At 40.0% G+C, this 14,818-nt stretch overlaps 1 protein-coding gene across 1 annotated transcript in view; it reads left to right on the forward strand.

Moving 5' to 3' along the window:
- The window catches only part of HSD17B12 (hydroxysteroid 17-beta dehydrogenase 12), a 94,089-nt gene that overhangs the window by 61,034 nt on the left and 18,237 nt on the right, over positions 1 to 14,818 (forward strand). The window contains 3 exon segments of the mRNA XM_076344403.1: positions 72 to 136; positions 1,198 to 1,242; positions 11,657 to 11,691. Coding sequence (XP_076200518.1) covers positions 72 to 136; positions 1,198 to 1,242; positions 11,657 to 11,691 — 145 coding nt within the window.

Below are 14,818 nucleotides of genomic sequence, written 5' to 3' on the forward strand. Positions count from 1 at the left end.
TCATTAATCAGAGCGTGAGAAATCAGATGGCATCCAAGCAATCTAATTAAAACTTCATGCTTTCGTTTCAGTCAACAATGTGGGAATTTCCTATGTTTATCCTGAATATTTTCTTGATGTTCCAGACCTGGATAAAGTAAGTGCTTTTGTGGTACCTTCTAGTGTTCTCATTTTTACCACTAAATGCTTAATGGATATGGTGAAAGTATTTAGGTTTGGTTAAGGTACTCACATAACAAGGTTTTCTGGTTAGAATTAAGGGTTCAAAAAGCTAAGAGGTTTACATAAGCAACATAACACAATTCAGATGATGGCAGCCTCAGTTTTTTGTGTTGTTTTTTACTTACGCTCTTCCCTGCTTCTTCATTTTGTATTTCTATTTTAGACAGATGCTCTGGGGTCAAGATCTGAATTCCACTCCTGTCCGTGGTCTCAGCTGGCGGCTGTTCTTGAGCTGCTTTAGCTTGTGGGGAGGTTCCTAAGTGACTGAAGGGAAGGGAAGCAAGCAACTTCATGAATGGAAGCTGCATATTCCATAACACTATTATGAAACTTAAATATGACAGTTTTAGACATTTTGTAATGTAGGGACAATCTTGGTTGCATTGAGTACTTTGAAAACTCTGACTATGAACACTTTCACTGGTGCATGATTTTGTTTCCTAAACCCCTGTAGCTAACTGTATTTATTCACTGCAGATTTGTTTTTTCTGCTTAAGTATTGATAAATATGTCTGGTTTTTGGTTCACCTTCAATTAAGCTTCATAATATTTAGCAAAAAAACCCTTTTTTTTTTTTACCTGATGAATAAACTTTAAGTCACTAAAAACACTGTTATGAAATGGTTAAGAGCAAAGTACAGACATTAATTTATGAACATGTCTAAAATATCAGAATTTATTTATGTTCATAAATATTGCAAATAGTGTTAGGAAATATGGTGTCAATGTGATACATCTGTGTTGTTCTTTATTGGTATGAGTCCCTAATCAGGGATAAAACATGACCAAGAGCAGTTCACAGACTTTGCTTTGAAAGCCTGTCACTGCTGCTGATACTTAAGCAGGAAGGCAAGGAGTAAAGGTGGATGTATAAGTGTAAGGTTTAATTTACCCTGGCACTTATAACCCAGAGGGTATGTAAATATTGATCAAATAACTTGAAACAACAAAACCCAAAACTTTGTTTTCTTGCAGACAATCGACAAAATGATCAACATTAACATCATGTCTGTTTGTAAGGTAAGTGCCCTGTTACCAATACTTGCTCTTGATGTCTTAATACAAAACCAGTAACAATTAAAATTCAGTAGTCTGAAGCAGTTACTTTCACCTGTTGGACCACAGGTTCATTCTTCATCTTGGAGTAACCCAGAAATTATGATTGTTGTATCAGACTGTCCTGATTGTTGTGTGAAATATAATTTGTTGCAAAGATACCTATTACCTATTTAGAAGAGCAAGGTATGTACACAAAACAACACTTAATGCTTCTTCATGCTTATCATTCTAGTCCTTCTTGTAAATCGTTCATTCTTTGCCCCCTGTATCTGTGTTTCTTGGGGTAGGCAACCCTTATCTCTGCATACCTAAGGTTTTTTGTACACTGTCATCAGAAGGCACTTAAATATTTTCTGCGAAATAGATGAGCAAGAAGGAAAACTAAGTTCACAGAAGTGGGCATTAACTTCTGAAGTAAGGTTACCTTCCCTTTTTGATATTTAAACTGAAGTTTTCATTGGGAAGAAATCAGCCTGACTTCAGGCTAAAACATACGGCTGTTCCCTTGTTTATTAACATGAGGCCCATTCAAAAATCAGATTTTCATCCTAGTATTTCAAAGCTTTAAACGGGCAGAGGCAATAGTAGCTGCTTACATGACACCGGGAGTCAATTAGTGTATTACCAGCAACTGCTGAAGAAACTCCTTGTGATTATGCACTGCTAAACCTTAACTTTCTCTTCTTATGCATAACAAAACTTGCACCTCCATTAGCTGAGGGTTAACCTTTTGCTGCAAAGCCGAAATATTGGGTGTTTCAAAGCTGGCTTGAAAGATTTGACTTTCTTGCAGCTGTTCTGATTAGGTTAAGTACTAAATTAATCTAGTACAGTGCTCTCAGGGAGTCTAAACTGTAGGTGTTTTGTTTCCATGTGAGGAGGCACAGGGCGTCTTAAAATAATGCTTCGGTAAGATATTCACACCTTATTAAAACATAGGCAAACAGTGAAAATGCAACCCCTGCATGACTGAATGGGATTGTTAATGTCAGCCTGCTGCTGCTGACTCTCACTGTTGTGTGTGTTTTATTTGACATCTTAGAACTACTTGTTGCAAAGTTAGAAATGCTACAACAGTGAGTCTTCAGAAACTTTTCACCTTGAAGATGACTGCTAACGTGACGAGCACTGATTTTAGTTGACTGACGATTGTGGCCCATGGTGTCTTGTTGCACTCCTGCAAGATTTTCATCAGAGAAGTCAGTTATTAATGGGCACCTTTGAAAACTTCTGTTATGGAAGTCATTTAGCAGACTTGTTTTAATGTTAGCACAGCTACAGCAGGTGTAAATGTGAAGTAACGCTGTAATGCATAGGCCTCTTCGCTAGAGATTAGTGTAATCAGAAGAATGCCTCTGTTAAGGTGTGACATCTGTGCTGTGCCAGCAGAGGGAGTGCACTATTCAGTGATTAAAGAATTTGGGGTGTCAGTCTTCCTGGAAGCATTTTGTTAGAATAGAAGAGTTACAGATGAACTACTTTAATACGTATTTCTGAAGATGGTAGGCTAGAATAATAGTTGAGGTCTGCTTTAACTCGGTATACACCTAAAATTCCAGAGATGCAGCCAGATTATATTGGTTTCCAGAATAACTAGTGCTGTTTTGTGGCTTGAGTTTTTGTGTTTATGATCAGTGGTGGTCAATAATTTAACAAAATTGTCATACAGTTTCTTGTAAAATTTGCATCGTGTCAGCCTCTTCACATTCTAATGTGGTTGTCTTCACACATATAAAAACTTACTGAATATCTACTTGCTGTGTGTTAATAGTGTTTTTCCTTCTGTTTAAAAACTTTTTTTCTTGACCGTGAACAGCTCGTGCTACTGGGTATAATCAGAGTTTGAGCATAAGCTTCCAGGCTTGGAAATGTTTCCTCCTGCATGAGCCTGTTGTGTAATTAAACAGTAGGCACGCCAGATGCTTACTGTTTGGGGGAGAGGAGTACATTGGAGATATGTACCATCTGTAAGTCATTTTTTCAGGAGAACCCATAGAACTAGAGAATCATGGTAGGAAAAAATAATTTTGGGAGAAGTCTGTATGTCCTTTCACTTAGATTTTTGGGACGTAATCCTGTGAATATTTAGTTCAGTGGTTTAGGTTGATACCATCTCTTATCCAGGGGTGTAAGTGTGTTTAAAAAAAAAAAAAAAAAAAAATTCTCCCTTCTTGCCTGATTAAAAACGTGAAGTTTGGGATGGAAGAGAGCACCGAGTTCTTAAGGAGATGAAGGTCTGTTGAAAAGGTGAAGGTACAGGAGAGACAAAGCAGGTTTTGCTGGTACCCATTCAGGCTCTGCTCACAGTATCTCCAGATCCTTGTCAGGTGTCGCATAACCTGTCTACTGTTACATTCTGGAGCATTGCCATCCACTTCCTTGCCTTTGGGAGAAAACTTCCTCAGTGCTTAAAAGGTAATGATATCTCCTGTCTTCTTGGTAATCTGCACCATGTGCCATCAGCAACACCTCTGTTGGACACCATAACTCTTCTGGCATGCATGTCAAATAACTCCAGTTCTGGCTGAAACACTCCTTAGAATTGAAGTGGGAAAGTCAAGATATTCAGCCCGGTCTGACTGCAGAAATGTTAAGGTCGGTTTTGTTGCCACAAGCGTAGGCATTTTTGAAGGGTTAATGCTCATCCCTTACCTTTTGACCCATCTTTTTCTTTGTTAGGCAGCTCATTGGATTTCCTAGGGACTATGCAGCATGTAGGAAGGGGTATGCTAAGAGATAAGACCCCATCTTCACCTTGCAGGATAAGTTATGAGCCTAGTTGGTCCTGCTGTTTAATACTTTTCCCAATCATAAAGGATCTAATACTATGAAATTTTCCCTGATGTTTGAGAACTTGTTTCTCATCAGAGCTTTTAAACATGTTTCTTTCCCAAATCCTATTCCATGCTGTCTGACCCCATCGTGTCCTTAGAGCAGTGTTGGGTTAGATCACCCATGAACCCCACAGTGGTGCAATTTTGGGGCTCAATCAGGCTGGTATGAAGTGTTGTGATTACTGTGATCTGCCTTCAAAGTGCCCTGTACACCACTGAAAACAAGCTACGTAAAACTATGTAAAACATGTTGGAAGTCTCACATATGTAAAATACTGGTTAAACCCAACCAAACACCACCTTGTCCATGCCCCCCCCCCCCCCCCCCCCCCGAACTACAGTAGGTTCTTTTTAAGCTCTTTGGAAAATGTCACATTTTTATGGTGATGTGCCGTGCAGGAGTTACTCCGTTCTTCATATAATATACAAAAGAAGAAGTGCCTTAGGTCTTGATGATGCCATAAATAGAATGAAGAATTTTTGTTTGTGGTATTTTTTCAAGAAAGCTTGAGACTTAATGCAGCCTTATACAAGGATTGAGTTGATAGATACGTGAGGAAGAAGATGGGGTAGTATGCGAAGTTTCATGGTTCCTGTCATGATCTCATCTCAAGCTTCTGGGGGGATTTAAAAAGCAGAACTCTTTAGTGATTGTTGGTGGCAGTTCAGGTAACATGGGTTTCTATTACAATTTTTTGATGTCTCATCACATTTTGAGACACAAACTAAACATATTTCTGCCGTTGAATAAAATAGCAGGTCAGAAGTCCTGGGGTTTTTCACTAACCAGCAAGTGTTGAAGAGCCAAAATTATAGTTGCTCTGTATAGTTTTCATCTATAGTTCCTTTGCATCAACTGCATCTTCTTGTGTCAATTCACCTTTGTATGCTACAGCCTTTGATTTCACCTGGAAAAACAATTAAACTTGATTTGGCTGTTGGATTAATGTACTGAAAGCTAAGGATGCCAGGCTTGCTGTCCAGTGGAAAAAGTGGGTAGGTAATGAGCATAGAGAATAGTTTCCCATACTTCAGGGAGCCCTTCTTTCTCCTTTGGAAGCTGCAAGAGATACTTAGTATGTGAGGACAAGCAAGTATGTTATTTCAGTTTGCGGCATCGCAATATGCTAATTGCATTGGGAGTGAGGCATAAACTTGTGTTCCCTTGAAAAATGAGTAGGACTAAATAGTTGAGGGAGTGCTGGCTTAGCAGTTGATTAAGCAAGGAGCTGAATTGGTTTGTGAGCTATTATGTTGTGGGGGAATGTAAATTTTAGCCTTGCAGGCCAGGCTTTGGTTGGAAATTGGCATTAACATAGGAAGGGGGAGAGTAGATTACATGTATGTACATGCCTTGGTGTCTGTGGTAATCTTCGCCTTGATCACCTTACTTATGTTTTATACTGAGTGTCAAATACAAAGGGATAACAGGCCTACAAGATCGAGCATTTTTATCATCACCGTATTTGAGAAGCTTATAATTTGCTTAAGACTTCAAAATACATAAATACTCTGTGTTGAACTGAGAGATCTAGTGTCAGCTGCCCTCTTAATGGAAGAGGAGCAAGAGGTGAATTATACCAGGTTGTGAATCCCAGGCAGGACAAGGGAACAACTCTACCTACAAAGTCTGAAACTGTAAGTTCAGGAAACAAAACCCACAACCGATATAAAATTGAAAGGGGGAGGAGAAGCTAGTATATTTGAGAAAGAGGGGAAATAGTCTTTTGCAGACCTATGCGTAGAAAGAAGAAAAGCCTGGGGAGCAATAATCCTGAAAGACAGTAGGAAATTACCTCTCTCTCTCCCATGAGTGTTCAGATGGGCTAGTGCAGTCTAATACCGTGGCTGTAAAGGTACCTTACCAGAAATCAGATGATAGTTGCTTATGCCCTGCTAGAACCCTATGTGAATTTTTGTATTTGCTGTGTATTGGAGGGGATCACAGTAAGTGGAACGTAATTCTGAGGGAAGTGGCAACACTGACTTGTGAGAAGAGATCACTCTGTATGTGTGTATTCCAGTCTAGTCAAGAGGTTTCTTTACATTTATATTCAAAGTCATAATCAAAGGGGGGGACGACGATTTAGCCAAGTACATAATATAAGTTTATAACAGAGAGGTACAGTTGCCAACGCTTGGAAGAGGAGCAAGCGTTCCGTGAAGGTGGTAATGAATATCATTCAGATGGTCTAGAGGGAGAAATTAGATGCTGCGGTTTCCCCACCTTGCTGACTTTGAACCTGAGAGCATGATACACAGGAAGCTGGAACAAGGGAAATGGAGCTGTGATAAATACTTTTCAGCAATAGGGAAGCACTTGGGATTTTTCTTCAAAATACAAGTAACTTGGGAAAATTTAGGAAATCCTGGAGTTCTGTGGCTTTTTGTAGATTTGGGGTTGAGACAAATACGTATTCCACATCTTGAAAAGAGAAAAGTTCAGCCTTCTTATTTGAGTAGTCTTTTTCCTACGTAAAGGGGGACGGGAAAGATGCTTATTTTGAGAGCTTTCCCTTGTAAACTGGACTCCAAAAGTTTGTGGCTCTAAATAGGGAAAACTTTCTCTCCTAAAAATGTTGCTCAAAGGAAAGTCACTGGCAATGAACAGGGCTTACAGCATGTTAAGTTTGTAGTTCCCTTTGTATGTCCCGTGCCCCTTTCTGGTTCCTGACCTTGCCACATGCGTTATTGCATGATTTCCTGCTGAACTGACATCAGGTTTACTTGCCAGTTTTTACAAATATAAATCATTCTTGTTCTGCTTGGGGTATGAGCTGCATTAAGAAGTTATTGTTTCAAAAGAGATACATTATAAAAACTTAACGGTAGATGCTGAGAACAGGTTTCGTGATCAATTTAACTACCAGTGTATGAGTAAAATTCCTTAGTTCTTTCAGTGCAAGGTCTGCAGATGAGAGTTGCACAGGCACGGTGTCAGTTAACTATTTGTTAAACAGCTATTTGTGAACTTGTGTGAATCCTCTACCCAGGCACTACGAATTATCTTATGGTAGCAATGGTATTTTTTACATGCGTGGGTGCACCACAGGAAATTGCCGCTCTTTAAAAAGTTATGTTGCTTTGAGTTGTTATAATTTCACTCCAGATTCGTGAATGAGATCTGAAGGAAGCTTCTCAGCTGCATAACAAAGCAGAAATGTTGTCCAAGTTCTCTAGCTTCATCCGTTGTTGTACTTGCATAGGCTTAACTAGAGATCATTATCCCTTTTGGAAGTGGAAAGAGTGACTTGCAGTCATAACACCTTACCGTGGAATGATTTCTCTCTGAATATACAACTGTGGTATTAGGTTTCTGGCTTTGGATAACAATTACGTGGCCCATAATTTATGAAGGATGACTTTGAATATTTACCTCAGCTTTTCCTACTGTATTTTAGCAGTCTGAGTGAATATCATTTGAAAGGTATTCAGAACTTTACAAATTATTATTCTTTCCCTAAGCTCTACTCCTGAGCTATTGCTTGGATCGGGGTGAGAAAAGACTGCATTTTGGTGATCACTAAGAATGGGAGATTTTTTTTTCTGAATTAAAAACACTGGAAATACATGGCTATAACTTCTAACTATTTGTTAGTCCTCTAATAGGAGCTTTTAAGTGTAGCACCTGTTTTAGAACATAAATCTAGCCATATGGCTGTGCATTTCTGTACCTGCAAGTAGGAATCTCTGCTTCTTTAGACTGAAAGTGCTGTTCCTTTTTCCAAAATTAGAAGGTAGAAGACAGGTCTGGTGAGGAAGAGTGGACAATACAACCAGTGCTTCCCAGGCATGTAATAAATGCAGTTGCAGATAAACGGACGTCAAGAAATGATAGCTGCCTGTAAAAGATCAATTAAATGGTCTGTAATGAATCTCTACCTTGTTAGCCATTTGCTGTCAGCATCCTGGAACTTAGGAGCTGGAGGGTTAGGTGTGAAAGAAGTTGACTTAAAAATAATGCAGCCCTCCAAACCAAAGGAACTATACCTCAAACTCTATGGTACCATTATGTGTGTCTGTGAAATCATTGAAAAACAAACAAGCAAAGAAACCTCAACACCTACTGCTTCATGGTTGTGTGCTAAACATAACTTTTTGCCAGACTATAGAAAATATAAAAGATTAACAACTTCTGATGTCGAGGAGACTGTCCTGAGCAAATTTCTCAGACGCGCACACATGCACGCAAGTTCTCACTCTGCTCCCGTGCAAACTTTCAGAAATCAAAAACAGTTTTCTTTGGATGAGCTGGCAGTTTTCACATAGCCTAGTGTCTAGCTACTCTGTCTGAAATTACCTGAGCCTTCAGAGTCTTGGGAACATTCACGTTTTCGACTGCTGCACTGGCATTTCTGTGGAAAGTAGTACTCGCTCAGAAAAACAGTTATGTGAAGGAAGCCTCAGTGAGTTCAGTAACCACTAACTGAAGGCACTACTCTTAGGGTGGTTCCCAGCCTCTCCTTTAGGTTGCCTGCCACTTTCTTCTTCCTTTATTAGATTGCCTTCAGAGAAAGAAACACTGTCATAGAGTTCTCTGGCATCCTACATGCTAATTCCTACAGACGCAGACTTGCAATGCTTTGGCATTTATGAAATACACCTCATTACACAACTGGCTATCTCTAAATAAGACCTAGCTAAAACTTGGATTCTTTATCTGGGAAACGTTTATTCAATTCTAGATGTTTGTTGTTGAGCTGCCTGTTTCATAATGGCATGTCTGAGATTACAGCTATTGAAGGCAAGAGTGTTAATCAGTTTGGCTATTTTGGATAAAGATCGTGCAAGTTCGTATGGACACTGTTATTAGTGGCAAAACTACGTTTCTGCTATAGATTGTTTTATTTGAATTAATGCTGGCAATATTTTACATGTGTGTACAATGTATAAATTTGCCAGACCCGAATACGGCTGCAGAACGCCCTGCCAGCATTTTTCCAATAGCGCTCTTGCACTGCTGAACAGTGTGAGTGTGGACTTGGCTGGGTGAGGTGAGACTGACTCAGAGAGCTGCCTTCTGTTATTTCATTCTTTAAAAAAAAATCCAGTCTTTTTTTCTGTACATAAAGATACTGAATATACATATCTCTCTTCACACAGCACGATGTAAAAATACAGATAGGAAAAACAGTTTTGCCCTATTTCACAGGTTTTTGAAATTCCCTCAAAATACTAATTTTAATGGAAACAAATGGAAGTGATGCTGAGTATGAAATCCAGTTTTGCCATCAGTGTTTTTCTGTGGGGGGAAAAAAAAATAAATTTATTGCCTGTCCAGCTGAACTTTAGAAACAGACTATTTAACATAGCTGGTGGTGAGAGACTTCTTGATTTCTACCTGAATTGTGTACCTATTGTTATATCTCAGCTCTCAATGGCTCATAGTTTTTTAATTTATATTAAGTCAAACAGTTATTGTAGCATGTTTTTCTGTGCTTTCGTTTGGACATCAATAGTAACCCGCAGGTTTGTGATACACTAAGTTAGAGCTGCTTGGTGGGTTACAGTTTTGATTCAGACCATGAATGCATTTTTGTGGATTTATGACAAAGTTTCAAACGTGGGTTCCCCTCTGCACTACAATGGGAGATCCTGTACTGGGTTTTCAGACCATTATGGGTTGCCTAAAGGAAGGCAATTGCAGTCTACGTCCATGTGTCAATCTATGGAGATGATATGCAGCGTTATGCTGCCCTTAGAGGCAAGAAACAGTACACTGCATTTTGCCAAGGGACCTGTGGGAGAGATCATAAAGCTTGCACCAGATAAAAGATCTGCCAGTCTTGAACTAGTCTTAAAATCGGCCCAAATCATTCTTTATCCTTTAACATTAAAAGAAATAGTCGTTTCCACATCTCTTTTGAAGCATTAGTGTGTGAAAAAGCTCATGTATACTTAGACTTAATGTTAGAAGGTTTTTTGAAGTTGCATCAGATCTGTTTAGCTTGGTGATGTTTACCAACTCTGAATACTTAGTTTGACTTCTGGGGCAGTACTGAGGGTTAAATATGTCAACAGCCAACTTCATGAAAGAAGGTCTGTTCGACTCCTGCCTGTACAGTCCCTATTGAAGTGTCATGCAGCATGGCTGATGGCAGAATCTACTCCAAGTGAGAAATTCCAATAAATACAAAACACAGCCCTTCTCTACCATTTTCTTTGAGTGTTAACTGCAATCAGCTGAAACTTTGTTTTCTTTTGTGATTTTTCTCCTTTATTCCTGAAACAATGTGTTTTATAATTTAAAAATAAAAACAAACAAAAACCCCGAAACCCAGATTCAGTCGTATGTAAGGGCTAATGCAGTGGTGATAGTAATATCAATAGCTTGCTACAATAAGATTTGTTTCTTTGTAATAAAAGTGCTTACAGGTGTTTTGTGCTCCTGTATATGCTGATTTCTCTCTTTGTGTGTGTGTTTTCCCTCCCATACTACTCAAATGTTTCATGTTTTAAGCTATCAAGGTAATTTGGTATCAGTGGGAGTACCATAACGTTTTGGTGCCATTAGTATTTTATTACCCCCTCCTCACTGTGTTCTCAAGAACTTTGTTGGAACACCTTTTAAAGATGTGAAAAGTGGTAACAATTTATATTTCTTGTCTGATCTGTCTTTGGTGTCAGTGGCGTGACATTTATTAACAAGGTTGGTTGGGGGCAGGGTAGTATTTGGCACAAGCTGAACTTTGACAACATTATTTCTTAAAGGCAGAAGTTTTGGATTTAAATCGTATTTAGGATTTCACACTAATTAAAAATTTGTCTAAGTTTGGATCAATGCTTGATTTGTTTCCCTTGTCAGAGCTGCTCTGTCTGCAACTGGGAAGCTTGTTTTAGGATTACTGCTCTGGAGAATCCTTCAACCAGGTTGTAAATAGATTGCTTAGAGTCATAACGAAGGCAGGAGCTTCCAGAGCAGTGGGGAGGTTTGCCAGGCTGCTTTGCTTGTGGGGGTGTAGGTTCTTCAGTGTGAAAACATCTGTGTAATCAGCAAAAAATGTTTGGGGGTCTTAAATGTTTTCTGTAGGTAGGAAACTTACCTTCACTAGTTCTGTCCAGTGCTTTTGCTGCTCCACAATTTATTTTTAACTTAAAATCAGCAGTTCAGTAAACCTAGCTAAAATGCATTGGATATTGTCTTGAGTCTTGGCATAGGTGGTAAATTTAGTCTTGAGGAAGACAGATGCTTTTTGTGAGGAGAGAAAGATCATACATGTACCGTAGTACTCTCGTGTCTTAATGTTCTTTAGAGGCCACAGATGCTGCAGAGCGGTGAAGATGTTTGTTTGTTTACTCTTACTGTACTTATGCTACTAGCTGGATGGGTTCACCAGATTCAGTGCACACTACTTGACAGAGCCAAGTTATCCAGGTAGAATAAAAATAAACTGCCTACGCAAAGTATGGTCTCTGCTTCCCCGAGCCTTGGTTGGGGTAGAGGGGGTGGCAGCTGCCTGTGGGAGGAAGGGAGGCTTCCCTCGGTCTCTGGCTGTCTGGTGTCTGCATTCTCAGCCATCACGAATGTTTTCTTTTTGCAGATGACACGATTGGTGCTGCCCGGCATGCTGGAAAGGTGAGTCACACTAACACTATCCAGACAAAGTCATCATTCTTTATAGGGGAGAATCCTTTCTTGAAAAATTCATTACTGTGACTGTTCAGCCTAGTCTCCATGTTTTAATGGCAGAGTAATGCTGGGTGAGTCACACTGATGGTGCATGAATCATCAGACGGTGGAAGCCTTTTCCACTCGATTCCCTTTTTATTTTTCCTCTCCCTTCTCCACTGTTGTGGTGATTCCTTTTAGAACAGAATTAAAAAGCCCGTCTGACTCATCAGCACTAACTCAACAACCTGCTATTCTGAGGGGGTGGTTACAGTTCCTGGGAATAACCTTCTTAAGGCTATTTCTCTAAGTCATTGTAAGTAAAATGGATGCAAAGAATATGTTCTCATTATACAGTAGGAGTTATATTGAGAAAAGTCTGTGATCATTTGGAAAAGTAGAATTGGAGACCAGCTCTTTAACATAAGAGTTAATGTACACCACTGTTGCCGTGGAAGACGTGTACTGACTTCCTAGCGAGCTCCCAGGTGAAACGAAAAGGTGCATGGTTTCCGTGTAGTTCCTCCAGGCTGTTTTCTAGCTGATGTTGACTGTCCCAGGCTGTTCGCCGTCTCTGTTGTGGTACTAACCCTGGCTTGCTGGGGGTTGCCCTAGGTCAGGTCTGAGCCACGCTTGCAATACTGAGGAAAGCTGTGTAGAACCATCCATGACAGTCACCATGGTATTGCCTCCAAACGAATACTGTAGGAGGAGCATGTATATGGGACAAGCCTCCAGATCCGACAAAGGTTAAGAAAAAAATTGTATTTCCTGCATCATCCCGCTATCTGGGAGCCTTCATTGCAGATCAGGATTCAATTATTCAAGTGCTGCGCAGATGCAGAGCAAATGTTTCACATCTAAAACAAAGTTTCTTCGTGGGTATAAACTGTCAGAGCTAGTGGCCAGCATGGGAGTCAGCGTCTAGCACATCAGAGTGACGGTGAGCTTAGATTTTTAGTTAAACAATCAGGAGATAAGAAGGAGTTTATTTCATGTAAAGAAACTTGAATTAGAAAAGAAGACCCAAGACAGAGCTCCCGGGCAGGGGTGTAATATTTCCCAATGAAGCTGGAATAGAGGATGAGGATTATAGTAGGGTGGTGGTAGCTACTCAGGGTTTGTAAGTCAAAAGTTACTCCTTGCCTATGTACTATTATTGATAGATAAAGGTATCTGCCTTTTGTGAAACCACCGCCCTCTGAAGATGCCAACATGACCAAAGCCATTCTGCTATCTAAGGATTTAATGTTGTTTTGTTATCAATTTTTGGAACTTTGAAGGTCTAACAATTTCTTGCCTCCATTTCTTTGTCTAAAGAAATGTCGTAGTTATCCATTTGGCAGAGTTGATCTTTTCAGCTTCTTAGGACAGAATGATGTATACTTACAGAATATCCTGTGTATGGTTGGGTTTTTTTACGTATTTAACCTGGGTAAGATGATTTGAATGAAAGGCAGCAAACCAGGATCCTGCTGACTTCTGGTTCTGACTAACCCTGAGCACACCATGTTATATTCTTCTCACTTTTCCAAGCTACATGATTACCTCAGGAATCTCAAGGATAAATGTTCAAGAAGAAGCTTGGAAAGAAGAGATTAATAGTGGTTAAAAAAAAAAAGTACACATCTTGAACTTTTTCCTGTGTGTGAGCAGCCACGTTGAATGACTGGTCCATTTGAATGAAGGCCTTGGTTTCTGTCCCAGGGAAAAATATTTGAAAATTTTCTGTTTGGTTTTGTGAAGTCAGTTAGGTTTGCAGTGCACAGAAGCAATGTCTGCAGCTGCGAACTCCTGCATAGTCATAGCTCACAGGCCATTAACACCACTAAGAGTCTGTAACCGCAGGAGGACATGGCTGTCCAGCAAATCCAAGAGCATGAGCGAATGGTAGCTGTACTTGGCTGCTCTTTGGGCCAACCATAAATTTCTCACATGGGACCGCAGGTTAGGAAAAAGGGCTCCAGGCTCTAAGAATAAAACCAGACTAGGAATCCCATCGTTATTCCTCACTTGTTCGAGGATAGCAACAGAAATAGAGCAGACTTTACATGCTTTGCATCCAGGTCTGTAAGGAGAAAACACAACCGCATCTTGGTGTGTCTGTTACTTTATAATAAATATAGCAGCATTAGGTGAATGCCACTTCTGGTGATGGCATCTAGATTCTCTGCTGTGGCTCCTCTCCCATGCTCTGAACACTTAAAGTGACAATTTGTAATCTGCAGCTTCCTATTACAGTTAAATGAGCAGTTCCTCTGTAAATTTTCAGGCTACTGTCTAAGGTGGGAGACTCATAGAACTGAAAGTCGAGGCTTGATGTCTTTGGGAACAAAAAAACCACCAACAAAAATCAGTTGACTGTTTCTAGACAAATATCAAACTATGGTATTTATTGCCAGGGAAGTAGCAAGTGCATAATTACATTACAGAGGAAGCTTGCTCTTTCCACTTGGCGTGCAGCTGGAGCAGGCGCTGGTTGCCACAGCAACAGGGAGATGGCTAAATATAGCCTCCCCGGCACTGGACCACTTAAGGTAGAATGATGGGGAGGTGTGAGGGTGTGGGCCTGGCTCTCTTCATCTTGACCAACTTTTTTTTTTTTTTAAGTGCACACTTGAGTTGGATGGAGCCAAAATTTCTTTTTGCTGCGCTGATGCTCGTGTAACTCTTCAGATCCCTCCCTAAAAACATTTCTTCTCCAATTCCTCTAAGAAGCAAAATTGTAACTGGAGTAATTGGAAGTGTTCCCCCTACACGCACGCTTCTCAGTTTCCTTTTATCTGGAGGTTTTAAGTTATGAGCTTTTAAGGCTAGGACTGTTTTCTTTATAAAGAAAAAATACAAACCACAAGACCCACAGTGGCATTGACTGCTTCAAAGAGACCAATACACGGAGCTTCTGCAAAGGGCTGCTACTAATTTGTTGTGTTTCCAAGAGAGTTTTCTTCACTGGGTCAGACCATTAATTCACTGCACCTAGATGATGGTCACTACTGCTGGAAAGTTGCAGTCTAGCCAGACGCTGCGAGACCTGTGCTTTACAGCCTGAATGCCAGCCTCTCTTCTAAAGCTTCAGTTTGTTTTATAAGCA

The sequence above is a fragment of the Aptenodytes patagonicus genome, chromosome 7 (assembly GCF_965638725.1).
Source record: "Aptenodytes patagonicus chromosome 7, bAptPat1.pri.cur, whole genome shotgun sequence".
Classification (NCBI taxonomy): domain Eukaryota; kingdom Metazoa; phylum Chordata; class Aves; order Sphenisciformes; family Spheniscidae; genus Aptenodytes; species Aptenodytes patagonicus.